This window comes from Talaromyces stipitatus, genomic scaffold (assembly GCF_000003125.1).
Source record: "Talaromyces stipitatus ATCC 10500 scf_1105507295555 genomic scaffold, whole genome shotgun sequence".
Taxonomy (NCBI): Eukaryota; Fungi; Ascomycota; class Eurotiomycetes; order Eurotiales; family Trichocomaceae; genus Talaromyces; species Talaromyces stipitatus.
This window is the reverse complement of record NW_002990116.1, coordinates 1292062-1317333: the sequence shown is the minus strand read 5'-3', so window position 1 is coordinate 1317333 and position 25272 is coordinate 1292062. Positions and strand designations below refer to the sequence as shown.

At 45.5% G+C, this 25272-nt stretch overlaps 8 protein-coding genes across 9 annotated transcripts, besides 3 other annotated features; 5 read left to right on the top strand and 3 right to left on the bottom strand.

Annotated features, from left to right (window-relative positions):
- Positions 1-110: 110 nt before the first annotated feature.
- On the top strand, positions 111-736 carry TSTA_115850 (uncharacterized protein; the record flags this gene model as incomplete). Its single annotated transcript, XM_002481739.1, has 3 exons — positions 111-369; positions 418-488; positions 611-736. The coding sequence occupies 3 exons, from the start codon at positions 111-113 to the stop codon at positions 734-736; spliced, it is 456 nt and encodes a 151-aa protein (XP_002481784.1).
- Positions 737-872: 136 nt separating this feature from the next.
- TSTA_115840 (mannosyl-oligosaccharide alpha-1,2-mannosidase, putative) lies at positions 873-2463 on the bottom strand (the record flags this gene model as incomplete). The annotated part of the gene is made up of 3 exons (XM_002481738.1): positions 873-1086; positions 1213-1700; positions 1762-2463. The coding sequence occupies 3 exons, from the start codon at positions 2461-2463 to the stop codon at positions 873-875; spliced, it is 1404 nt and encodes a 467-aa protein (XP_002481783.1).
- Positions 2464-3752: 1289 nt separating this feature from the next.
- On the top strand, positions 3753-4638 carry TSTA_115830 (uncharacterized protein; the record flags this gene model as incomplete). Its single annotated transcript, XM_002481737.1, has 2 exons — positions 3753-4011; positions 4058-4638. The coding sequence occupies 2 exons, from the start codon at positions 3753-3755 to the stop codon at positions 4636-4638; spliced, it is 840 nt and encodes a 279-aa protein (XP_002481782.1).
- Positions 4230-4250: a microsatellite.
- A 1875-nt stretch (positions 4639-6513) lies between the features above and the next one.
- TSTA_115820 (clathrin-coated vesicle protein, putative) lies at positions 6514-7479 on the top strand. Its single transcript, XM_002481736.1, has 4 exons — positions 6514-6660; positions 6716-6761; positions 6821-7107; positions 7168-7479. The coding sequence occupies exons 1-4, from the start codon at positions 6573-6575 to the stop codon at positions 7314-7316; spliced, it is 570 nt and encodes a 189-aa protein (XP_002481781.1). The 5' UTR covers positions 6514-6572; the 3' UTR covers positions 7317-7479.
- Positions 7480-7511: 32 nt separating this feature from the next.
- On the bottom strand, positions 7512-8733 carry TSTA_115810 (catechol dioxygenase, putative). The gene is made up of 2 exons (XM_002481735.1): positions 8326-8733; positions 7512-8274 (listed from the first exon to the last, which is right to left on the bottom strand). Exons 1-2 carry the CDS (start codon positions 8574-8576, stop codon positions 7593-7595), a joined length of 933 nt encoding a protein of 310 aa, XP_002481780.1. The 5' UTR covers positions 8577-8733; the 3' UTR covers positions 7512-7592.
- A 6351-nt stretch (positions 8734-15084) lies between these two features.
- TSTA_115800 (uncharacterized protein) lies at positions 15085-16585 on the top strand. 2 transcript variants are annotated; one of them, XM_002481733.1, is made up of 5 exons: positions 15085-15290; positions 15367-15414; positions 15489-15524; positions 15593-15724; positions 15782-16585. In XM_002481733.1, exons 1-5 carry the CDS (start codon positions 15111-15113, stop codon positions 16451-16453), a joined length of 1068 nt encoding a protein of 355 aa, XP_002481778.1. In that variant the 5' UTR covers positions 15085-15110; the 3' UTR covers positions 16454-16585. The 2 variants fall into 2 exon arrangements, with proteins under 2 accessions (XP_002481778.1, XP_002481779.1); XM_002481734.1 differs by lacking the exon at positions 15367-15414.
- A 2332-nt stretch (positions 16586-18917) lies between these two features.
- Positions 18918-18954: a sequence feature (AT_rich).
- Positions 18955-19063: 109 nt separating this feature from the next.
- TSTA_115790 (fumarylacetoacetate hydrolase, putative) lies at positions 19064-22781 on the top strand (the record flags this gene model as incomplete). The annotated part of the gene is made up of 5 exons (XM_002481732.1): positions 19064-19104; positions 19163-19228; positions 19767-19837; positions 19905-20191; positions 20250-22781. 5 exons carry the CDS (start codon positions 19064-19066, stop codon positions 21699-21701), a joined length of 1917 nt encoding a protein of 638 aa, XP_002481777.1. The 3' UTR covers positions 21702-22781.
- Positions 19565-19589: a microsatellite.
- On the bottom strand, positions 21340-24569 carry TSTA_115780 (potassium ion transporter (Trk1), putative; the record flags this gene model as incomplete). The annotated part of the gene is made up of 2 exons (XM_002481731.1): positions 21340-22814; positions 22881-24569. The coding sequence occupies 2 exons, from the start codon at positions 24567-24569 to the stop codon at positions 22056-22058; spliced, it is 2448 nt and encodes an 815-aa protein (XP_002481776.1). The 3' UTR covers positions 21340-22055.
- Positions 24570-25272: the final 703 nt, after the last annotated feature.

Here is a 25272-nt window from a genome sequence, read left to right as displayed (position 1 = left end):
TCATATCCGCGCTGCTTCATCGGACGCGTACCGAGAAATTGAATGCGGTATCTGTACGAGCATTATTCAGTAGTTTGTATGGAATCAGTGAGGCTATAACACATTATGAAATGGTACTGGTCGTTGCTAGCGGCTATGGTATTGGCGCAGTAATACTGTATATGAAGAAAATTATCCTTGGTTATAACACCCCCACGACCTACGCACGTCGGCTGCATTTCGTGTGGCAGGTGGAAACACTTGGTAAGGGCCTTGAAGCAATGGCAAAGGAGTTTAACAACCCTTTTAGATATTGCTCGGAGGAGGGGCAAGATCTTCTCAATGATCTTTTACAAGACGATATACTGGACAATGGCTATGGTCGTCTCCGTATTCACCTCCTTTCAATATCCAAGCTCTGATAAGTCTCATTTGCAGATTCTTTCAATTTCAATCTATGTGACGAAGGACAAGCTCGCCCAGGTTCAGATATAACAACGTTACGTGAGGTACGTATATATAGATTCAAGAGGGATCACAAGAGTTGAGCATACAAGGTAGGGTATGGAATGTCAATGTACTGAATTTCAACCTATCTCCTTCTGCTCTGCAGCATCTATCGTTTTTATAGGTTTCCATGTTGCCTCCTGACCATCTGAACGTTAACCGTAAACAGCGGAAGCAGGCTTTATGTGACGGGCCAATGATCCTTCTTACACTGACCAGTAAAGGTTTCCGTCATAAATTGAACTACTAGAAACCATAAATATCACTAAGTTCTCTGACGCAGGTATCTTGTCTAAATATATATATTACAGCACTGTAAAGCATATAAACTGTCCATCGATCAAGTCGGCCGACGAAACGGGTGTGCCTCCGTATTGAGCACATACTCATCTAAACTTACAACATCGGGCTCCGAGAAAATCAAATAGAAATATTTCAAGGTCTCCACAGTCCAGAAAGACTCCATCCGGTCTTGCTTTGGGGGGGTTAGGGACCGTACGGTCACTCAGTCCGGCATGTGCGATGTCCGTGATAGTGTGTTTAATGATGTTGTTGAACATATTCCATGCCTTTTCTTGGAGTACCGGGTCGCCTGTGATTCTGTATAGGATGAATACTGATTCAATTGTTTCGGGTCTGATGACATGTTTGCTTAGCCTCAGCGCATTTATACACCTGCATGTACCGCAACAAGAACAAAACCAGAAACAAAGAGGAAGAGCTTACCGTAAAATATATCTACCGTCGTCGATCTTTGATACGCCTGGTGGTAAATGTCGAGCTTTAATAGTGGTTTCCGCAGATTCTTCTGGATATTGCTCTTCAACTCCACGATGCCATTTGTCTTCGTCCCAAGGACAACTATTCTGGTCTTCACAGGCAACCGGACGGATTATTTCAGGCATAATACCCGAAACTCCACTTTCATATCCCCATATGCAGCCGTCCACCAGCCTGCGTGCCACTGTCAGTTCCTCGGGGCGTCCAAACGCTTGTGCTCCAAGAGCAACCATTCCACCAGCGAAGCAGCTCAGGTGCTGGGCCTTTGCTTCAATTGTTGGCTCATTGCCGTTCCATGAAACATCACCGGGAAACAGTACATGTCTTCCGTCTTCTGTCATGGGACGGAAGAATATGTGAGACTTCATGGCTGCAATAGCACCCGAATATGATTTCCGATATTGCTGCGAGCCTCCACTGAGAAGAAGATGTTGCTGTTGATAATCAGCTGATTTGCCAGTATAATCATGAGAAAACTAGAGAGAGAAAAATTACCTTTGGTAGATATTCGTAGAGGGAATCTGCCATTCCTCCAATAGTGAAACCAGAAAATTCATGGAAGTTCTTAGTCTTTGCACTGACCACAACAGGCCAGAGACCTGGAACTTTTGTCATCTCCTGTTGATCATCGAATATATTCATAATGCGCTGAACAGCATCAAACCAACGAGGATCCTTTGTTATCTGGCTGAGCCTGGTAAACTCTAGTGTGAGCGACCCAATCTCCGCCACAAGCACATTTTCTCCAGCCTCCTGGGGAAGATTATTCACTGCGTCATGAAATTTCCACCGCGTGACAGGCATTCGATTGGGAGTGTCGAATGCGGCATACAACATTTGGCCGACCTCGATTGCTTTTTGTAATAGGACGGGATACTGTCCTTTGCTAATATCGTAGGCGCCTAGGAGTCCCCCCAGATATCGAATGGTAGTTTCAAATACATTGACCTCGTCTAATGTGCATGTAGTAAAGTTGAGTTCGGCGATAGCAAGAACCGCTTCTTTGAATTCATCATGCAAGCCCATCATCCATAGCGTATCTAGTTGTATTTGGGCTGGCGTTAGCGTGTAACTCATCGCTATCAACAAAGATTGCAGAGAGGATGCACCTAGTGTATCAACCAGCGTTGCAGCCCATCCACCAAATGGATCATGCGCTTGACCAGATAAAGGCTTAACCTCATCGCTCGCACGCATACTGTTTATATCCTTGCCAAGAATGCGAAAAGTTTCCTTTTACCGCATCCAATCTCGTCTGCCGGATGCTGCGAGACGAGGTTGTTTCCCCAAGGAAACGATATTGTATAGATGGGATACTTTGAGGGACGGGTGATGGAATGGATATTGTGTCCTGCACTGGATATCGCTGCTTCAGCCGGGCCCAAAAATAGTTTTCATCCACACTGGGTATAGAAATTTTATCATTATTATTCTTGTCGTTGCCCCATAATAGTTGATTGAAATTTGACGCTACCCCCGTTGATTGTGTGGATGTTTAGCGCTTGCTGCTATAGAACAGGTAGAGGAGGAATGTAACAGTGATCGGAACTGTAATGAAGGAAACAGGCCTATTCCTCATCAAAATCATGGCGGAAGACGCCACATTCGATAGGAAGTAAAATGGCGAAGAGTTTGTATATTCTAAGGAGGGGAATTGATGTCTAGTAACTAGCAAATATTGTACGGAGAAATGGTGGTGTTTCTGTGTTGCTGAGAGGAGGAGCAAGTCTCGAAACAACATGTCCAGTTCATGTGACGCTGGTTATAATTAGTAGGCTTGGGTCAGGGGCTTTTAGTGACTGCAAGTTTGTCAAACCACCGACCAGCGAAACAAAAGGCATCGGGATGCTCGCACGGGTCGGTTGCGGCACAGTTTACGGAGTACATTCCAAGGTAAGGCCAGCTGTCTGGCCTGAATTACCGCCGGCACGCCGAGCTAACGCTCTTCTTTGGTTAACCGACGCCACGTTAGGTAGGTGACTAAGGCACTGGTGCGTTGCTAGATTAGTGTCAAATATGCACATATCCTACAGAGAAAAGCAAATATTGTCTCGAGTTGTCAACCATGCCTTTTTTTTTTCTCAGGCTTTTGATTGCTCGTTGGCTGTCCGTTGTACGGAGTAACTAGTTAAGCGCTAGACTGCTAGTTAGTGGACTACCTAGTAGGGCTGGTGACAAGTACTAGTTAACTGCCTTGTGAACTGGTCACTGTTCGAGGCTAATGTATTGGTAATATGCCTGACTGAAGCTGACTCCCCCAAAATAATAGTATCAGAGTGCAGTTAGTTAACGAGCTATCCCCTTGCGAATGACTAAGTGCCATTCATTTCTCTTCTGTTTTCGTACTATGGAGAGACTCTTCGGGCTTCGTTATACTCGCTCTGACTTTGCCCTATCCATTCAGTTGCACAGTTGCACTAGAAGGAATTTGCGGTTTTCTTTTGTTATCAATTCCATCATCATCATCGTTCTTTGGCAAGTCTGAAATGCGCTTATTGCTACTCGCCGCGATATCCCCCCTTTTTCAGACCGTTACAGCAGTAACAGTCCAGAGTTACTGGAAGATCCCCGATGGCAACCAAAGTGATTTCGCATCGACATACACTGAGGGAAACATACTACCAACTGCATGGAATGGGTGGGATTCTTCGTGGACAAACTATTATTTGAATGGAACTACTATCGCTGATCTTTGGGTGACTTCGTATAATTTCAAGCAATATCAATATTCTCAGTACCCCACCGGTGTGTCTTCTCTGACACCTTAAGTCGATATGGACACTATCCATAGGTAATGTCAACATCTCGCAAGCCGGATCCTATAATTGGACCATCGATGTCACCTCCACTGGTCTCGCGAACACCGCAGAATACGTTCTACGCTTTATCCAGCCAGGACAGACATACAATTCAAGCGCCCTTCAGATCTCATCCACTGGTTTCATTATACTGCCAAGCCAGGTGACGACGACGACGACGACGACACCAACCTCAACGAGCACACAGGCATCAACTAGCACAACTAGTGTCATCACACTAACACCGACAACAACAACGACAAGTGCAGCAGTTGACCCATCTTCATCAGTTTTAAATAGTGGTGCCAAAGCCGGCATCGGCGTTGGAGTGGCAGTCGGAGTCATCGGTATTCTTGCATTCCTTGCATTCATATTGCGACGCCGGGGGTACTTCACGCAGGATAGTTCTGCATTTTCATCTTCAGAGCCGGAACAGAACTCTGTAGTAGAACCTGCCGAACTCAATGCGACATCTGAGGAAGCAAGCAAGAATGATTATTTGCCAGTGCCTGTTCATGAACTTTCTGGGTCTCCGCCGCTTCCGATAGAGCTTGATGCGAGCAAGACTTACTGATGAATTTTGGCGACATTTTATTTTGAATATTCCTATAATTACAAGACAGCAGATTGGGAGACTAAAGTACAATGGCGAAACTAAATGAATGATTGAATTTGCAGGTTCTTGCTGTGTACAAGGGGTTTAATATAAGCTAAAAATAATCGATAAAAAATGATGGCTGACGCAGAAGTACAGTATTGACGATCTGTTAATAAAATCATGAAGTAGAAATTCTTCTCGATACAGAATGCTTCTAAATGAAAACTGCCAGGTGATTTGAGTCTCTGAGATAAGATTCTCCGGAAGGCATTTGATGAAGGAGATACATCAGATTCTTAAGACAGTACGTAAGATCACTACTCTTTACCTGCGGGCCTCAGTTTTCTGCTGCAGTGTCTTTCTTCATATATGATTATGTTCGGATTAAGGTGTAGCTGGATAAGTCGTTCCCGTTGTTGCCTGCTTGGGCATCTCTTATACAACCTCCTATACCCACAATTCCTGACCTGGCAGATGCGCTTGTGGCAGTTAGAAGGCCTACTGCCTTGCTGGCAATACCAGTCGCTTTTCCCCATCTCTCTCGCATATTGTTTGTATCCATACTGTTCATGGTGGTGTCGTGAATGCCTGGATAGTTTCTATCCGCTCAGTTGGTGTGACTTTTAGCGCTCGCGATATCCTCTGCAGCGGAGACATGAATCTTCGGCTTGTGGTGATTCTCAGTTTGACTAGTAGGTTTGATTTAGATAGAGTCTGGAACTCGATCCATAGCTTCATGGCTTTTTCTGTGTGTCCATTGTGGAAGGGACGGATTCCTGCTTCTGCTTCAGCCACTGCGGTTACAACTGTCCAAAAAGCTCCTGTAACTGCGATGGCTCCATATTTCTGAATTCTGTTCAAATAATGTGTTCCATTTGTCCCGCAGGCGTGCATTTAGACATTAGAGGTGTAACTTCCACTGGCACAACTGTCGCCATGAATGACTGCCTTGCTGTACACAGGAATATCAATTGCAGCCTTCAGGCTCTTCATCAGAACCGGTAAGATCTTCGAATTCGTCGGGTTAAAGCGCATCGTCTTCTACGTTAACATCCATGGCAATAACACTGAATGCGACAAAGTAAGGCTTGGTAGAATATATTGAAATCCTGAACGGCCAAGTTCGCAACGACGATCGTGGGACGTTAGATGTCGTCCTCATCCGGCAGAATATTAGCATTAGTCTAATCGGCCAAATTGCTCACCGCCTGGACTTACGATATAAAACGATTGGTCGAAAAGTCCGAGAATCCCACTACGTACTCCGTACTTGGAGGGTGATTGATGGCAGTTTCAGTTCGGGATGGCGCATTAAGCAAAACTGCATCGGGAAGTGTTATGGTGCTATACCAGACAAGAGAGTATGGGTCAACATTAAACCTGAACATGCTGGGATTGCAATACAATTGAAATCGACACCTGCAGAATTGCGAGATCATATCAGCTTGTCTGTAGCTTAGATCTTCCCTTCTGTATTTCCCTTTCTCCTCCCTAGCTTAGGATTTTTATTAGTTAGGACCTAATAACATTCAGTTCGAAGCCTTTTAGTGTTCTAACAGCATGTAACTTTGTAGCAGTAATAAGTTAACTTCATTTTATGAGATTTACATGTGCGCAAATGTGATTTCAGGCAAATACTAATTTGGTTTAAACGTACCTATAGGATGCCAGATTACAAAACGACACATTGGGGGACTATACCGGAAAAGGCAAGACTAACGACAAGAGGAAATTCACGAGTCCTCGCTTTACAGTTTAAAATACAACCAAAATAGGTATCAGGTAAGGCTGGGTATTAGGCGGTGAGGGACGGTAAATTGACACGCAAGCTGGTGATAGCAACAACACTCCAGTCACCACACCACACACTCACGTACCAGCAACAAATCGAGGACTTCACAGTGCTCACCATGGATCATTTACCTAGTCAGGGCGACCTGAATTGGCGCCTCAGTGCCCATCCGATAACCTTGCTCTTCTTCCTAGGCTTCCGCATTGGTTCGTTCTTGAATGGAATATTGGTTGGAACCTAGAGAACTAACAATTGCAACAGGAAGTTTGTTAATGTACCTCTTTGGTGTCCTCTTCATCGACAATTTGTACATCCCTTTACCCCACAACATACCGCTTTCCGAGAAACTATCTGACATACCAACAGCGTCCTCGTCTTCATAATAACCCTCCTCCTCCTCTCCGCCGACTTCTACTACCTCAAAAACATCGCCGGCCGCCGCCTCGTCGGTCTCCGTTGGTGGAACGAAGTAAACACCGCCACCGGCGAATCGCACTGGGTCTTTGAGAGCTCCGATCCAAATGTACGTACCATCAACGCTACAGATAAACGGTTCTTCTGGCTGAGTCTGTACGCTACACCCGCGCTGTGGATTGGATTGGCTATATTGGCGATTGTGAGATTGCAGAATGTTATTTGGTTGAGTTTGGTTGGTATGTATTCTCTCTTCTTCTACCCCGAGTGGTTGGTTCGATATTGACTGATCTGGATAGCGATCGCGCTCATTTTGACGATTACGAATACATTGGCCTTTTCGCGGTGTGATCGGTTCAGTCAGGCGGGTACATTTGCTAATAGTGCGTTGTCTGGAGGGATTGCGAGTAACATTGCCTCTGGTCTTATTGGAAGGATTTTCCGGTAGATGAACTTGTGTTTTCGTTATCTTCGTATATACCGGGTGTTTCTTATTCCGGTATGAAACCGGTATGAATTCTACTTATTGTCTGAACGACCGCATCTTATCATATGTATTTAACTGTGTAACAGTATCAACAACCTACGAATATCATCTAGGCATCCTGTGCATGCTCAAGAAGAAACTTAAACCATAAAATCATCATTTGGCGTCAGGATATCTGCTATGCTTCTAGCATTTTAACTGTACAAAATATTCATAAGAATTGGATCCTGCATGTTATTATAGGGCAGCCTTGCGAGAGCGCTCGAATGACGACACAGGCGGTGCCGAGTTGGGGTTAGGGTGATGCTTCTTCAGCGCCATTTTAACATTATATTCCAGATCGAGCTGAGCCTTGGGGTCGTCGGTCTTGGGCTTAAAGTCTACAACCAGATCATCCTTGACAGCAAACACAGAGTCGATTTTAAGATGAGGGTCGTCGCTGGGGTAGATCTGGTTGATAATTGTGGCGTAGTCGGGGTGAGTAATCATAAGATGAATATGAGCAGGACGCATGGGCGAGCGATCCATGACATTCAAAAGCACACCGGCGGGACCGTCGGTGGGAAGAGAGTACGGAGTAGGATGGTAGCAGTACCAATAAAACTCTCCCTTGGCATTTGATCTGAATTTCCCGCGAAGATTGTTCTCGGTCTGTTCGGGGTCTTGGAAGTCGTATTTGCCGTTGGCGGATGCTTGCCAAATATCGAGGACGGCGCCCTCAATGGGCTTGCCGGTTTCCATGTCCGTGAGGACACCGTGCATATAGGTCACTTTTCCATTCGGGTTGGTGTTCTGAATGATGCTATCTCCGAGCTCTCGGAATGGAGCACTGGGTGACCAGAAGGGGCCGAGGATGACATTAGATGTGGGCGAGAGCCCCTGTTCGGTGACGATTTTGTTGGCGATTTCGTCGACCAGCCTATCAACAGGTTAGATGCTACTATCAGATACCAGATTTAATGGGACATACGATTCAAGGCCAATAACGTCGCAAACGCGATGGCATTCGTTGCGAATAGGTGTGCTGATCTGACCAATAGAGTTGATGAATTCAACGCCAAGCATCCACTCGGCTGGGGTGAGTTCGACCTCGCGAGCAAAGTCGTGAATGTGTTTGATCAGCGATCCCAAAACCACGCGAGCACGCTCGTTGGTCTTGGGTCCCATGGCGTTGATAACGCTGGGAGTGAAGTTGGGGTCGAATTGGCGTGTGGTCGACATCGTGTATTGTGTCGTGTGTATGGAATAAAAGTGATGGTTCTGGGGAAGTCTGGGGAGGGCAAGGAGCCAGATTAAATAGCACAAAGCACCGTGAATGCGAACAACGACGGCAAGTCTTCTCGGCTACCCTCGACGAGCAGTTCACATCTGTAAGATATAGAAAATACCGGTACCACATGCCGTTCATATCCTCTTGCGGAGGGGCTGCCAGCCGGAGAAGCGCTTACCCGCTGCCAAAGAGGTTTAGCTTCCCCGGATTCTCTGTTTAATGCCTTGTTGCCTTATCCGACCTCGATAAATTATTCTTCCAACAATCACCTGATCCTCTCCATTAAATATCTCCGACCACTATTTGTGTGCCGAAAGGACCTGCATTTGAGCCATTTTGTATGAGAGGTCGGTAAGCCACAACCCACATGCAGTTTCCGTACCGTACGGCTCTCCGTTGTGGCTATTTCAGTTGATTATCGGCCCTACAACGACTAGTGAGGGAGTAAGTGCTCGCTTCAATGGTTTGGGACCAGATGATGCAGAGTTATAGTGCAAATAAACAGGTATCTGCGTTGCATGATAAAAGGCATATCTGATTCTCAAATGTCATCTACAATCATTTTGAACGGAGATACCTAATATCAGAAACAAACGGAGCACGCAACCGCCGCAATGAGTGTTGCAGTGACACTGGGCAAAGAGACTATTCAACCCTCATCGACGGGTTCTGGGTAGCTGACCCCAATGAAAATCATAGATGTATCGTTACTACTCCTGCACAAATGAGCTTGCATGACTCGTGAGAAGCCTCTACATTTGATCTTTTCCAACCCAAAATTGCACAGTCGATTGTTGCTCAGCTTGTACGCGGTGTTGCGTTTCTTCATACTAACAACATTGTCAGAGGCAGTTGTACGTGTTGACGGTCAGCCGTTACAACGCAACATGCCAAGCCAAGTATACATACTCGGATGGTTCGGTGTTGCTAGTAACTAACGACCTTGTTCTTGGTCAGGAAAATATTATAAGTGATTTCGAAAAATCTTTCGATCCGCAGAGGACATCTAGACCCTTCTCCAGAACACTTCCTCTGCTCCAGCCACCGGAGGCTAGATTCTTGGTTGAACCACTTTCCTTCCCCTCGGACATATGGACCCTTGCTTGTACCATCTGGGAGATATTTGGTCATCGGCCTTCGTCTATGGCCTCTTTCCCCTCTCCTGGCCGAGTAACTAAGGAGCAGGTTGAGGTACCGTAAACTGCCTCCTGAATGACGGAGAAAGTGGACCCAAAAACTCGAGTGGTCTAACGAGGAAGTCGAATTTGAGCTCATCTCTAATTGCCAGGATGGCGTACGCAGGACGAGAGACATTAGACTTGATCATAGTATACAGAACTCTTCGGCTGAAGCAGGCCTAGAGACTATGGCAGACGAAGGGAAGAGAGACTTTGAGGCGATGCTGAGGTCGATGCTTAGGCTCCGACCAAAAGAAAGAGCGACAGCGCAAGAGACACTGCACTTAAAGTGGATGATATGCCGGGGAATACCCTCTCTGGAACAAAGCCGAACTCTTTCTGAATCTGTAAAAGGTTGATACCATATGGAAATCTTAGCCCTATTTATGGGTAATATGGAAAGATGGATAAAATCATGTATATGGTACGATTATTATTTCGTGCTTGACTTGAGGATTAGCTTTACTTCAGGTTGGTAAGGTCGTGGCATATGGACCAACTGGGAATATGTAGGTTTAGGGTAAGATAGTCGTCCAGCCTTTGGACCTGGCTTGGTTGTAGTAGTACTACCCCAGGAACCTCGTATATCTTTCTTGAAAACCACACACCAGCACCCATCAGTAAGGATTCCCAAGGCGGGTATACGACACCTACCAGACTGATGGGAATCTAGAGAATTATCGGTGCTACTTGAAGTGATCTAATCTAATAGCAATTAAAGTCATCCTAGACTAGCACCCAGCTAAAAATAGGGCTTAGCTTCTCGGGAGGCTGCAGCTAGCCGCTAGCGCGTGGCGCTCTCCCTAAAACCGGGACCCTTAACAGCGAGAATCAGAACATGGGCTGCGCCTATGTGACACTAATAGACTCTCCAGTCTTAGTTAGCAGCGTGTCTGGGATGCAATAATGGTGATTCGTATATTCCGCGCCAACAGCATATTCCTCATTTCGTTGGGCACAAGTTAGATCAATTATGTATGCAAGATATTAGTTTGCGGCGCTGTGCAGTTAAATACTTATGAGTCGGTCTAACACTTACCCTCCAAAACATTACTAATATGTATTTATATATGCAAGACACAGTACGTAGCGCTCTATATTGTCCGCTGTAGTTATTGATCGACATAATCTGTAAACTATCCTGCTAGGCTGCGACGCCTTCATGCGTCATATTAGACTCAGCTTGGTGTCTTGGTGTTGGTTTTCCTTCATTAGATCGCAAAACCTAATGAGGACAGCTAATCCAACAAGCTGGCTGAGCCAGTAATACTAAATTCCTAATATTGTGACTGATCCGAAGAACTAGGGGGATGCGCTAGTGCGCGCGGATAAACTATATCCCATTCCGGCACCGAGATAAGCAGGATTGCTATACCGACACTTTGGTTTAAGGCAGACTTGGGCAGCACATTGAATACAGTGTAGTTGTACTAACCTATATTATTTTGACCTGCGATAGCCACTGACTACCACAGCATTTAGAGACAAAAAATTTGGCCTCAATTACTTGGTTGTCTGCGGGATTTTGCAACTAATCGCCTTCAATTATGAATACGTTACTGTTGGTTTACCTTCGTTAGATCGCAAGATCTAAGAAGGACAGCTAATCCAACAAGCTGACTGAGCCAGTAATACTGAATTCCTAATATTGCGACTCATCCTAAGAACTAGGGGGATGCGGGTGGTGAGATGTAGTTATCCTCCGTACGCTATAGCGCACGGATAAACTATATCCCATTCCCGCGCCGAGATAGGTAAGATTGCTATACCGACAGTTACATGCAAAGGCTGACATAATGATGCGATAAACAAGCCTGCGCAGAATTAGTCATGTATAAATTTTCATCAGTCCCTGTTTCAACGAACACGAGGATGTACTTTTACATTCTTCGAATAATATATACCCCACTCTGACAACTCGCCATTAGCAAGTCTCGGATCCGGCAGGCAACTGGGGAAACACATGCCCAGTCAAAGCCCGAAAGGGAAAGGCTACCAGTAACATGGTGTACGGCGTTTTGTTTTGCTGCCAGGGTCTGGTGGGGAATAGCTCGCGAGATCAGAATTATTTCCAATGGTTCATAGCCAGCATCATTCAGTGTTCCCTGCATATCCGGTTTTTTTCCTTGGTTGTGTTAGTGTTACGGGCCAGTCCCGCCTTATGAATTACTATAGATTCATTCTCGAGTAGATAACATACATGAGGAAAAGAAGGAAGGGAAGTGTTAAGATTCTTGAGGAAGATCTGGTTGCTGAGGATTATGAGCAGTAGTGGAGATATCAGTTGTACGCTCCCCTTTGGGGATTGATGGATTCTCAATGGAGCGTTCTCAACGTTCGTATTCTTCTGCCTATTATCTAGGAAACTATCTAAGGGGTGAGGTGTTCTATCCCGTACGGATAAATATCGGCCCGAAGGCTATATAATCTTTACAGGAAGAGAACAAACAGCTTCCGCTCAAACGTACAAATTTATATGCAAAGGGTGAATGGGGCTGTTCCAACTAACTTAGCTCAAGCACGGAATTGTGGATAGCTTCATGTTCGGATAGGGTACGTTCGGATAGAGGTAATTTCCTAATAGAGAATAGCGTATCCGGGCGCAGCTGGAGGGTGAAGTATAGCTCTCCTTGAGACTCTACCTGCATGATGTCAACGGGGATAAGGTAGGAAAAAGGGGCACTGTTGAGGCTGTCCAACGAGATAAGTCGAATGCAACTCATAAATCTCTGTTGTACTTTAAATATCAGAGAAACACAGCTTGGACATTGCGAAACAGATAAAAGGCTACTCGTATCCTCTGTGATTATTGCAACGCTACGCTCTTATACAGCGGCTGCACGTGCTATTGTTTCTTTTCATTTCTAACCAAAAAGCAAGGCCATAAAGCAATTAATTGTCCACAAACTCTGCAGCTAACTGTTAAGGGCTGACCCCAATATCGATAGTTAGGGCAAAGCGGATTACATGCTCCGTGATTGTCGCCAATGGTACTGTGGTAGCGAGGGCCCTCCCCACAAGAGCGGGCTCCGGAGAACTGGATTAGTGCTCTCCAAGGGATGGCAGAGAGATTGGGAAAAGAGAAAGACAATGATATCTCACATGCGGATGGAGGTTTCCCTTCTACAGTACGAATGGAATGGCGAATTCCGACTTCTTCCGTTCATCTGGACCTCAGCAACTGGATCCTGCGCAGCGTACAAAGTCTGCTCTGGGTGCGAAGCGAATGAAAGAGCTTGATAGTAAGTCTATAGGGCTCCGAAAACGGCCTATCACTGCACTGGAGCAAAGTGGCTCAAAGATCATTGCGCTTGCCCGTCGTCCATCGCTAGCCCCTGCGAAATGCTAGTATCTGCGTGAAATCATTTTGCCCAGACACTACTTGCAGGGAAGCCTTCCCACTTTTCACCCACTTTTCACCCACTTTTATCTGTCTGGCACTAACTAGGCCTACAGGATATTGAAAATTGTCCATCTCTCAATGCTCCAAAAGCTCTTTGAAGAGCAACCCGACGAGTTGGTCCACTTCAGGACGCCGGAATGGGAATAGCTTGAAGAATTCTTGCGGCTCCGAGGTCCACCCATACGCTTGTAAGTCTCTCGTTCTTTTATCCTCCTCTCCATACGATGCCAAAGAATAGAGTAATGCGGTCGTTTACGAGAAGTGGCCAATCAGATCTGCAAGTGTTGGATCGATCACTAGAGTGAAACACCTCGTTCGTACTATCCCTGAACGACGCGCTTTTGCCCCTGGAAGCTGGACCTGGTCCCCAAGTATAAATATGCGACCGGTTCAACAGGGCCCTGTATCAGCCCAGAGGCTTCCACCATAGACTACATCTTCCAGCAACTCACCAGTTTTGATGATTCCGAATTGGCGATTTTAGACTTATTAGAGTAGTCTTTTTAACGGCCGTTTCTTTCCACAATTTTGTTGCGTTGTGTTATCTTTTTCTTTCTCCTGTTTTTGGGCTCCTCAAAAATTGAGATGCGATATAATTCCATGATTAATTGTTCCATTCACGCTTCAATACCAGTTCATGCTATGGACGGTCTAGATTAGCATTCGAGTGCGAAACCCTGAGTGGATTTTAGATATGAGAATGTTTTAGACATATAACTAGCTCTTTTATGCTCCGGTAGAATTAGTAGAGAACTATCATGTAGAAGCGGCTAAAGGGCCATCAGATGCTTGGCTCCAGTTTGCATTGATGGTAGGCGGTTTGGCTGAAGATTGGATATTATGACTCTATATGTTAGCGGAATATCTTGATCTTTCCTAAGACCTAGGAGGGAGGTTACTTTCTCTAGTCTAATATCTCTCTAATTATACTCCGTAGATAAAGTAATGAACACTGTGAGGTCTTAAGCTGCTTTGTGCCAGATGTCGGTAGGAGACGGCTGGCAAGAAGAGCATATGCAGGGGAAACAGCCTCGTGCAAAGGAAGATAAAAACGACCAATCGGATTCCAATTACAGCCTGAGAGATTTTATGGTCGTTACACCTGAAAAGTTTAGGTCGCTTAGCCTCGTGGTTACAAGACTAAAATGCGGCGCTGTCAAGCCACTTTGTGACTTGTACCATGACGATCCGTTCTGGCCAAGTTTAGTAGCAACTTGAACCATTCTAATTTTTTGGGCAAGGGCATGTCATGTCTCAGTCTATGTGTTTTTCGAGTACGTATACTCCATATTGCCATAGGTGAGCATACCCAAGAGGCCTAAGGCCCCTAAATGTGTTCCTACATCTTAGTCTGGTTGTATTTTAAATCAGATATGTCTATCTTTTGTCGACTGTCTCTAAGCATAGCAAAGCTCAATTTAAGATAGTGCTCCTTTCAATATATTTTCGATTCATGTATGGCAGAATCTTAGAAGCTTTGTGTAGATGTCGTTATAGAGACATAGAGACAGTGAACAAGGCTGACAGGCTCAAAGGATGTGTGACATGAGAGTAGGACTTTACAGAGTGGAGTCCCTTAAGTCCGCTAAGGACATGTGAAAAATCTGCCCAAGAGCAATATGGTTCAAGGAGGACTAGTAATGCTCTTAATTTAAATCTAAAGTCTCCCTTCTCAGGGAATAAAAGTTCATTCTTGATTGGGCACAATCCTTGTCACCGACATTCATAGGAGACAAGGCTGGCACAAGTCAGTTTACATAGGGTTAGCGTATGTGGCAACCTTTACAGGCCACACTCCATCGACTTTGGTGTTTTTTCTTTCTCCTTCCCCATATATGATGGGGCTCACTTCTTCCTTCTTGCAATCTCTTCTCTCTTATCACTATCAAGATTAACACAAGGCAATGCCTGAAGGGCGAAGGGTCCTGATATTGAGAATACCATCGGAGAAACTAGCCCTCACACAACCCATGGATGGAGTGAAGAAACACATTAAGAGAGTTGGCTGGAAAGCAGATGAGAAGGAGAAGCTGCTTTTTCTTCGTGACCAGCATCCAAAAATGCCTATAAAGGAATTCCAACAGGTTTGTTTCCTTTTCATTGGCAATGGTGTTTCTTTGCCATTTACATTTCAAATGAACCAACTTACACCCTATATAGACATTCTTCCCTGACCGTACTGCTAAGGCTGTGGGAGAGCAGATTCGTGTAGGGTGCCTTCAGAGCTCATTACATGAGCTCTTTCTTTTTGTATTGTTCCAACTGACTTGTGCTACTAATAGAAAATGAGAAAAGAAGCTGGTGAAGATGGAGATGATGTAAGTTCTATACTCTTGTCTCTTTGAGAGAACAACTGCACGTGATCCGGTTCTGACAATAGATGTAGGCAATGACTCAGCCAAGTCGTCCACAGAAGAGGACTGCATTTGTTTTCAGCAGCGAAAGCGAAGACGAGGACTCGAGCTCAGATGAGAGGATTGAGGATATCAACCCTTCGGGTCACCGTACTCCAAATAAGGTACAGATAATACCTACGAAGGTACATGGAAATTAACTGATATCATAATACTTGCAGTTCGTTAAATTATCACATAATACAGGAGCTCAGTCGCCATCAGTTCGTCCTGATATAGAGCAACGAGTCCCAATAATCCGCCCCCAAACAAGTGAAGCCCCACAGACTTTGGGAGAAGCCACGACAGCCCCATCTAGACCCAAGAGTACTCCTCCAGAGACTACCGCTGTGGTCCAAGATACCAAGAGTCTAGAATCAAGGCCAGATTCAAGACCAGAGTCCACCGATAAAAATGCAATTCTTCCAGCTTCTCAACTTGCAAAGTGCTCTGGAACCGAAATCCAATGTGTTTTTAACCAGGACATGCAGCAGCTACAAGCACGGCTCGAGAATCAAAAACAATATGTATTACCGGAGGCTGTAAGTAGACAAAAATTCGCCAGAAGAATCACGGCTGGTTACGAAATTCTTCAAGCATTGTGTCACATCGAAGAGGACTTGTCCTCCGAGACTAGTCAGTTGAGGGCACAGAATTCAGTTCTCCAGAGAGAGTATGAGATGATGAAAACTGAGAAGGACTTAGAGATTTCACGACTCCAGGAAGAAGTCAAATCTATTTCACGACTCCAGGAAGAAGCAAAATCTTTGCAGGCAGAAAGGGATCGATTGATAGATGAGAATATACGTCTTAGAAGAAAGGTGGAGCTGATGAAAGACTTGGTTGACAGTTGAAGGGGCATTCGGTGCGTGACACTTGACTGCTGAGGGTAATAGGAGTCTTGTAATGTGTAATATATGCTGATAGTGCCTGGGACTTAGCTTTTGTCTAATTTTTCTCAGACGGACAGGACATTTAGTCCCTTGCCAAGTTGCCACTACCTCACTGTGGGCAATTTTTAGGAACATTAACAAAAGTTACATTGAACAATAAAAATTCCAACAGCTAATTCATACTAACTAATAGCATAAGTGTTTGTACGCGCACAACATCCTGTCGGAATTTGGCACCACTGCAAGAAGCTGCGGGGAGTTTCTGTTATACGTGTTTCATGATTTTGGGATAGCTCACAAAATCCTTTGTGAGCTCATATCCATACTTCACTCGTTGTTTGTACATGTCTCAATTGCCGGATTGAGTCCTTACTCAATCCCCAACGTAGGTTCCTACGCAGGCATAAATATGGCCTGCGTTCCCCATGAGATAGTGGGAGTGAGGAGTTATGAATAAGGAATCATGTTACTATATTGATCGAACTCACCCTTAGGCTTGTTGGACTAGCCTTGCACCAATCCCTGCTTCGTGTTCTGGGACCGTGCTAAACCAACAATAAGTCTAGCAAAAAGAAAACAAAGAAAAGGTGGTGAGGAATTAATTACTGAAAATTAGTTCTGGGGCTATTATTCGTCCATGGCAATGCGGCACAGTCAACCGTGCACCTACACCCATTACAGGACTCTAGCCAGCTACAGAGTTGAGGGAGCCTTCCGCTGTCCATCTTCTGCTGTCGCGGATCAGTGACCGCAGACGGTGGCATTCGATCTGGTTGCTCTCGAGTGGGGTTGACGCCGTATCGTTGGACACCGTTTAGTGTGCTACAGGACCCGGTTGACCGGACTCATGTCCTGGTCCGCGCCCTTAGGGGCCATCTTGTCACTTGCAATGTTTGAACGTACATTCCTTTGTCTGCTTAGACCCAGAATGACATTATTGGGCTCATGGCTTGCGTCAAAATGGTTAATTGCAGGGATTGTTATCCACCCATTGCGCAGCAGTTTGCGGCGCAGGTACACCATGCCCACGCTCCACCCACTTGAACAGAAAGTGAACTGACAGGTTGCTGCCCAAAAACTGTTATCGTTTCAACCTGCAGACAAATCTACTACGTAACAATAATAATAATCTATCATATCGAACTGTTGCAAGCAATAGACCCAGATGTTTGAACTGGACTACAACTGCCGATAAGCACGCCAATGCCATACTCCGGGCTGTTGGTCTTATGGTACAATTCCAACTGTAAAGCAGTTGCTGTCTAAGAAAGGCTTCCTCATGGCCACCGTTTCCTGCCAGTCCGCATCGTGTCGAGTAACTGGAACAAGACCACTTTGGCAGTAACCGATAACCTTGGAACGGAACCAATTCAAGAGAAAGTTACTTAGAATTTGTTTAAGTATCACAGGGGGTCCGAACAGCTTGAGTCTATGCCTGGAACTGTTCGAACTGTCCGAGAAGCGAGTTCAAATGTAAATGGACCAGACCGGGTACGGGTCTCGGAGCCAGCCCCTGGTTCAGACCTTCCTCGCACGAGAACAGTTCAAACATAAACGCTAGTAGGTATGCGGCGCAGTCAATTAGCCTAGTCATAGTGTCGATATCAAGAAAACAGCGCTACCTTGCCGCGAATTATAAGTCAATATAAAAAATTTCGTTGCCTACGTCAAATATCAATCTACGACTCAAAAAATCTGCTTGTATTATTACGGCTAGTTTGAGGGGTTGGTATAACCAGACAAGAGCTTTTGTATTTGACGGATGGGACTCATGCCGGCTCTATCAGGCCTGTCATCCCTGTAGATAGGATTGTTTTCTCTTCTCAAGCTTCAGTCTCTGTATGTTAGCAACAGCACCTTTGTCAGTAAAGATTGAAGACACCAAACCCTTCTGCCCTATTGCTAATTCCTCCTGCCCAACTACCGGATTAACCTTTCATTACACCAATGCTGGTATAATCGTGGCAGTGTGTCAGATGACATCAACAACCATATCAAGATGCGTATAAATCATAAAATTCACCAGTTGTGTACATAAATGACCATCTATTGCTGTCTTTGGTTCGATAGACTGTCCACGGCACTGCCTCATTTTCCATTTTGTTCGTCAGACTTTTGATAATCACGAAAACAAGCGTATTTAGTCAGCTGTAGGCATTTAACTGACTTAACTAGTTACCATAAATCTGGCTGAGAGAAGTGCGTATTTAAACAATCCTTAGCTAAGCACATTATTGTGGCTGTGCTCGATGGACTATGAACTGTGACAAGTATTCGTTATTATGCCTATCATAGATGTGGCCTAGGCATTCCATCAATCGATCCTCCACCGCAGTCGCTAGGGCTATGACGAGAATCAGATCCGCTGTGTACAACGACATCATTGATTCTCAGGGTAATGGATTCAGGAGGACGAGTTTGAAAGATATTTAAAAAAAAAAAATAAAAAAATAAAAATAAATGTCACGGTTCTACCATCAGAGACTGCTTTGGGCAGCTATTGCACCCAGGTGAAGGAGCGGGTAAAGGCGGTGAGGTTACTCCGATGGTTGCGCAGGAGGAATTATCAATATGGCAGAAGCGTTCGGTGTCTTCAAGTCTTCATTAACAATGTACGGTTGCTAACATACAGAGACTGAAGCTTGAGAAAAGAAACAATCCTATGTACAGGGAACCTCATTCTTATGTGTGTGTGGACTACAAGTCGAAATTCCGACATGGTGGCAGGTATGACAGGTAAGATAGAACCGACATGAGATAGATCAAGTCGGTGGACTGCTGACTTATGATCTGTCTACTTGGTTGGTGTGATTTGTCACAGCGACCCTGTTGTGCTGTTATTTACAACATGGGAATAGTTTCATCTTTGATGCTTTGTTGCAGGCTTTGTCCGGAGACCCTGAAAGGATTTTGTAGGCATGCTCCGACATGGAGCATGCCATGGAGCAAGCCCTGCTCAGGCGTAAATACGGGCCTGCTCCCGGGCTCCCCTGTAGATAGTTTCTAGTTCTCAGCTCACGTCTTGTTAGCTTTCTACGCCATACATTTACCCAGATTTCCTAGCTCCGTTACAATAAAAAAAATAAAATAAAATAAAGCAGAAAACTTGGCTGGCCCCTTAGCCAAGTTATACCCTTTCGGGTTCTCTTTGGTAGGGCTCAAAAGGTCAGGATCCAACTCTAGGGAATTGGCAAGGCTCGGGTAGGCTACGTAGTAAATTATAAGCACTGGCCTATATCTACTCTGAGCTAACTTAACTAACGTTAGTTAATAGCTACCCTTCACTAATTAGTGTGTTGGCTACACCGGCAACATCGCCGACCATGATCATGGACAGCGATCAATGTCCGATATGTGGAAGAAGAATAAATACAGACATATAAGTACCACGAACCGTGTATTTACTTTATAGTGCAGCTTGAAGAGTTCATAGCCGGCACTCGAATCAACATGCCATTCAACTACTGTGCATATATCGACTTCTCTGGTGAACATCGCATTGGTCATCTCGACCTCAATTCCAACAAAATCCAGCCTCTGTCGTTGGTATCAGGCACTTGTCTTTCAAATTTATACGAAGTCATTGAAGCCGGTGAAATAAACATTACGATATCACGAGAGGACCAAATCTCGCTATCTGATGTCAAATTACTTCCCCCAATCTCTGGAAGGGATATTCTGGCAGTTGGCAAGAACTATGTCGAGCACGCCAAAGAGTTCAACTCGTCTGGCTTTTGCTTCAGACAAGAATGGTCAGCCTACCTTACCAGTAATATTCACCAAATGCGCAACATCAATTGTGGCACATGGTGAATCTGTCCTACTTCATCCTGGATTTACCGAGACGCCGGACTATGAGGGTGAAGTTGGAGTCATCATTGGGAAAGCAGGACATAAAATTCCCGAATCCGAGGCCATGGATTATGTTTGGGGTTATACCATAATTAACGATTTCACCGCTCGCGAACGTCAACGAGATCACAAGCAATTCTTCATCGGCAAGTCGCCGGATACATACTGCCCTATAGGACCCGTCGCAGTACCCAAGGAATATCTACCAACCAACCTACGACTGCAGACTTTTGTCAACGGAGAAAAGAGACAAGATGCAACGATTGACCAGCTGATTTTTAGTGTCCCGCATCTCATTTCGTGCTTGTCGCAGGCCCAGACACTGCAACCGGGTGACACGATAGCTACTGGCACACCCTACGGAGTCGGATTCGGATTTCGACCTATGAAATTCCTCAAGGCTGGAGACGAAGTGAAAGTATCTATTACCGGACTAGGAACTCTGACGAATCGCATTGCTGCTGCAGACGCAGTCAATCCCACTGTTGACCTTGTGAAAGCGCAATCGCCTATCCCCATTTCCAACCAGAAAGCACGAGGTCATAATGGCCTCTTAAAAGTTGGCAACAAAGAGCTCTTCTATCAATTCCTGGGCCAGAGAGACGGTCCTCAAACTATCTTCATACATGGACTGGGTGGATCATCGACCTATTTTTCTCCTCTTTACAAAAAGCTTCAAGCTACACATGGGTTACATCTTATCGATCTCGAAGGCCAAGGTTTATCGCCCACAAGTGCGTTAAGTAATCTTACCATCGAATCGTTTGCATCAGATATTCACGACATATACAAATCAGTTCGACCGGATTCCAAACCCGCCACGATCATTGCCCACTCTATGGGCTGCTTGGTAGCCGTGAAGTTCGCTCTGGAGAATACAAGTTTAGTCTCATCGCTAGTTCTTATGGGGCCTTCTCCATCTCCCTTATCCCAGGCCAGCAGTATCGCAATTTTCGCACGTGCAGAGTCCGTCCCCAACAAAGGCATGCTTGCAGTAGTGGATACCATGGTCAATACAGATCTTTCCATTGAGACAAAGACTGACAATCCCCTAGCAGTGGCCGCAACACGCATGTCTCTACTCGGTCAAGATCCAGAGGGATTCGCAAAGGCATGCATGGCACTGGCGAGATCGGCCGAGGAGATTCTAGATATAGCTCAATTACCAGCGTCATGCAAGACTTTGATTATCGCTGGTCTCGAAGATGAGTTTAGTACGCCGGATGTATGTTCTGACTATGGGAAGCGTATAAAGTCTTCTGAAGTGAAGGTTTTGGATGGTGTTGCGCAATGGCATTTATTTGAGGATGTCAAGGGTACCTCTGATGCCATTTATTCTTTTTTAGGAGTGCCTTAGTCTTATATGCCATGGCTGAGACTTAGTACATATGTGAAAATATCCATAATGTCTAGCAATGGAATCGATTCCCAAAGAGTATCACAATTCTCGCCAGTACAAATGCAGTAGCAGCTATTCCATATCAAAGAACATATTTGTACAAATTTTGTCATAGTCTACACATTACAATGTCTTCAACAAGTCCAAAGCTCCTCCTAACCTGCAAGACTGCGAACGACATAGGAATCCATGTAAAGATTCTGGGCATTATATTATTATTAGTATAGCAATCAATAATCGACAAGCCGTATACCCACCCGCTCTAAATCAACAGAAACCTAACATAAATAAGCGAACATGATTCAAGCAAAATCAATTATCCTCCGACCGTCTAGGTCTAGATCTAGTCCTGCTCCCTAAGGAGTAATTCGTGCCTATTTGAAATATCCCGGACGACTGTCCGTTAGCTGCCATGTCACTGAGATTCGAAGTCCGACGACGTAGACGTCGCTCCGCATCGTCTTGTTCCCTCTGCTGTAGAGATTCAGAAGGGAGAAGAATAGCTCGATCAAGCGCATACGGCAATCCACGGTGTCGACCACGAATCTGCATAGCAATGATGACCAACTTCGAAATGACCCTGAACTGCCCGGAAAAGGATGCATTCGTGTTTGGGTATCCAAGGGACAGACCAACTGTGCCGTACGCGGAGACGATTTCGAACAGGACGGCGAATAGAGAGAATGCATAACTATCTGCGCCACTCTCCAAGCGATCGGCTTCAACAATGGCAATGATGAACAGTCCCAAGAAGATATACCACAAATCGAAACTCAATTGCCGGCGTAAATGAGCACCAATGTAGCTAGGTTCAGTTACGTCTTCCGCTTCTTCTTCGGCCGAGCCGTATATACCGAGACTTCTCTCCTCGTACACATTGGTTCGTCGCATGGAAATGGCGATTGGGAAGACGGAGATGTACATCATAATCAGATAGGATACCTGGATGGCCGGGTGCAAAGCTGAGAGATTTACTACTCCGAATCCAGCAGTTCTTGTCGAAAATGCCTGGAACAGACCATCCAACACCCGGTAACCAGCGGGAATAGAGGTGATAGTCGGGTCATTAAGCTGTGCCGAAGAGTTAGTAAAGATTCTTTCAGTAAAAGGACAGGCCTAAAAACGGGAGGTACTTACATCAAGTATAATGAAGAAAAGCAAGTCCGCACCGTTCAATACAACCAAAATAGCAAAGAGCCACCACGTAGCGTTTCGAGGAAAGAGTAAAGTGAAACATCGCCGAGGATGATCTAATAAAAACCGAAGCTCCTCCCATAGAGCGCTGCCGGTTATTGTAAATTTGGAAATTATCCAAATGAGCAGACGTAGCATGCAAGGGAAACCGGTGTTACCAATGACGATTAGGAAGCTCATAATGAGAAGCGGCCACACAGCTTCATTGAAAGAATTCATAGAATCGGGCGTCAAGGTGAACCCTACGTCGTTGAAGGCCGACTGAGCCGTGAAGACACCCCACCAAGCGCGGCCTTGGCCATCACCGGTCACTACGGCTCCGTATTTTTGACTAGCAACGATCCATGGGACAAGACAGACTATACCCATAATGTGGAAGCCAACGAAATATCCAACCAACACAAGAGCGAGCGTCTTAAGAGCTCGGTATTCAATACCTCCAAGTTCCTCACGTTGCTCCTCGGTGAGAGCAATGAAGGCTGAATTTCGACCAACTGTAGCATTCCAGCTCAAATACGGTAGGGTGTCTCTGTCTTGCTCCTGAGTCATGGATCTGAATATACCGGTGAAGGTACCTCGCCGAGTTCGAAGGCGTCTAGGCTCGTTGTCACCTTCTTCGTCGCGCATAGTAGTGCGTTGTGAATTTATTCGAGGAAAAGTACTGGTCCGTGCTCTGAAGCGCATGATATCAGGCTCGTTAATGGTAATATGATTCCCAAGTTCATTTCCGCTTTCTTGACGTTGCTGTTCCTCATCTACCGGTCGCGACTGGGGACTAGTAGGGTTATCCTGGTTATCCTCGACAGCTTCATCTAAAGCCTGAGGAACACCACCACGGTCGAACTCCCGTGGGCTGGGAATGCGCAAGGTGCCTTTGTCCGTTCGTTGATGTTCCAGAAAGGCAATGTGTTGCTCTGGACTCCTTTGGGTTGGAAGGCGTAGACCTTCAGTATCACTTAACGGAGACGGTGGACTCAATTTAGAAGACTCATCGCGACGGTCATTAGATGTTGCGTTGGACGTTCCGGTGTCTGAATTGGCATCGGTATCCGTTTTGTGACTATCTTGAGTTCCGTCACGAGCCTCGCCCTGCTCATTCCGTAGCACAACTATTGACTGTCCACGGACGCCTTGTTCCTCTCGATTAACATCATGCTGCTCTCTCCCCGTTGTGAATGTCCTAGTTCTCGTCCGCCGTAGAGCACGGGCATCTCTAACGATATGCTGGAATCGCTTCTCAAACCAGTAAAGCCGGACAAAAACGACAAAGGTATTAACCACGATGGGATTGGTCCACATACCTATAACGTACAGGAAGATTTGGGCGTAGGTTGGTATCTTGTTAATATCAATAGTGTTGAGCCCACTTTGCGTAGCAGCGCCAGAAGCGAAAAACAGGGCGTCGATGTACGGCATATTGCCACCAGCAACTAGCACGATAGATCCAACGAAAGCCCACAATACGAGATATACATAATGCAACGTGATGAAGTTGTATTTGATGTCCCGAATATAAGGTATATTTGCGTGCATGAGAGTGAGATTTGCGATAATCACTCCTGCGAATGACCGGAGATGTTTGAGAACGGAAGCGCCGAATCCAGCGGTGCGTTTGACGTGTGTGATATGCATTTTAGTGTATATCGTAGGAAGGTCGAAGGTTCACGGTTTCGTAGACGGTTTTCTGCCTAGGACTTCGTTTCCACGGTAATTCCCAACCTCGGCAGTGAGGCCTGAGAGTGTTGATAGTTGGTGTTATTCGCCAAAAGCAGATATTCCGTGCTTCGATTTCAACAATTGAACCGGAGTAAATCTCATGTTGATTGTATGAGTGCCTCGGAGACGGAATATGCAAGTACGAATGCTAGTGACATGGATGTCTGAAAGTTGAATAGTCGAATGGTTCGGAGAGCAGACAATCACAGTCGACACATTGATTGTGAGTAGAAGAATATATGGAGATATCGAGTGAAAAGAATTGTCGCAAGAGAGAGTGAGTGAGTGCGTGTGTCGCGAAGAGAAAGCAGAGAACAAAAGGAGATGAATGAATGAAGATCCAAAAAAAGCAAGCGTCGAAACCTCGATGGGCGAGTGGCACGTGCGGCGTGGGCCACTAAATGGATTAACGCGGATCCAGCCACGCAGCTTCCGTCATGGCTAGAAAATACCTCAATCTCTATCGACTCCTCCGAGGAACAACGCTGCGATCTCTGAAACAAGTACCATCTCATCTTGTTTATATCCACATTTATTGCCAATACTACGGAGTAGAGCTTGCCTTGTAACTCTTGTTTATGCGCTCTTGAATACCGGTCCAGCCTCACAACTTAGGCGT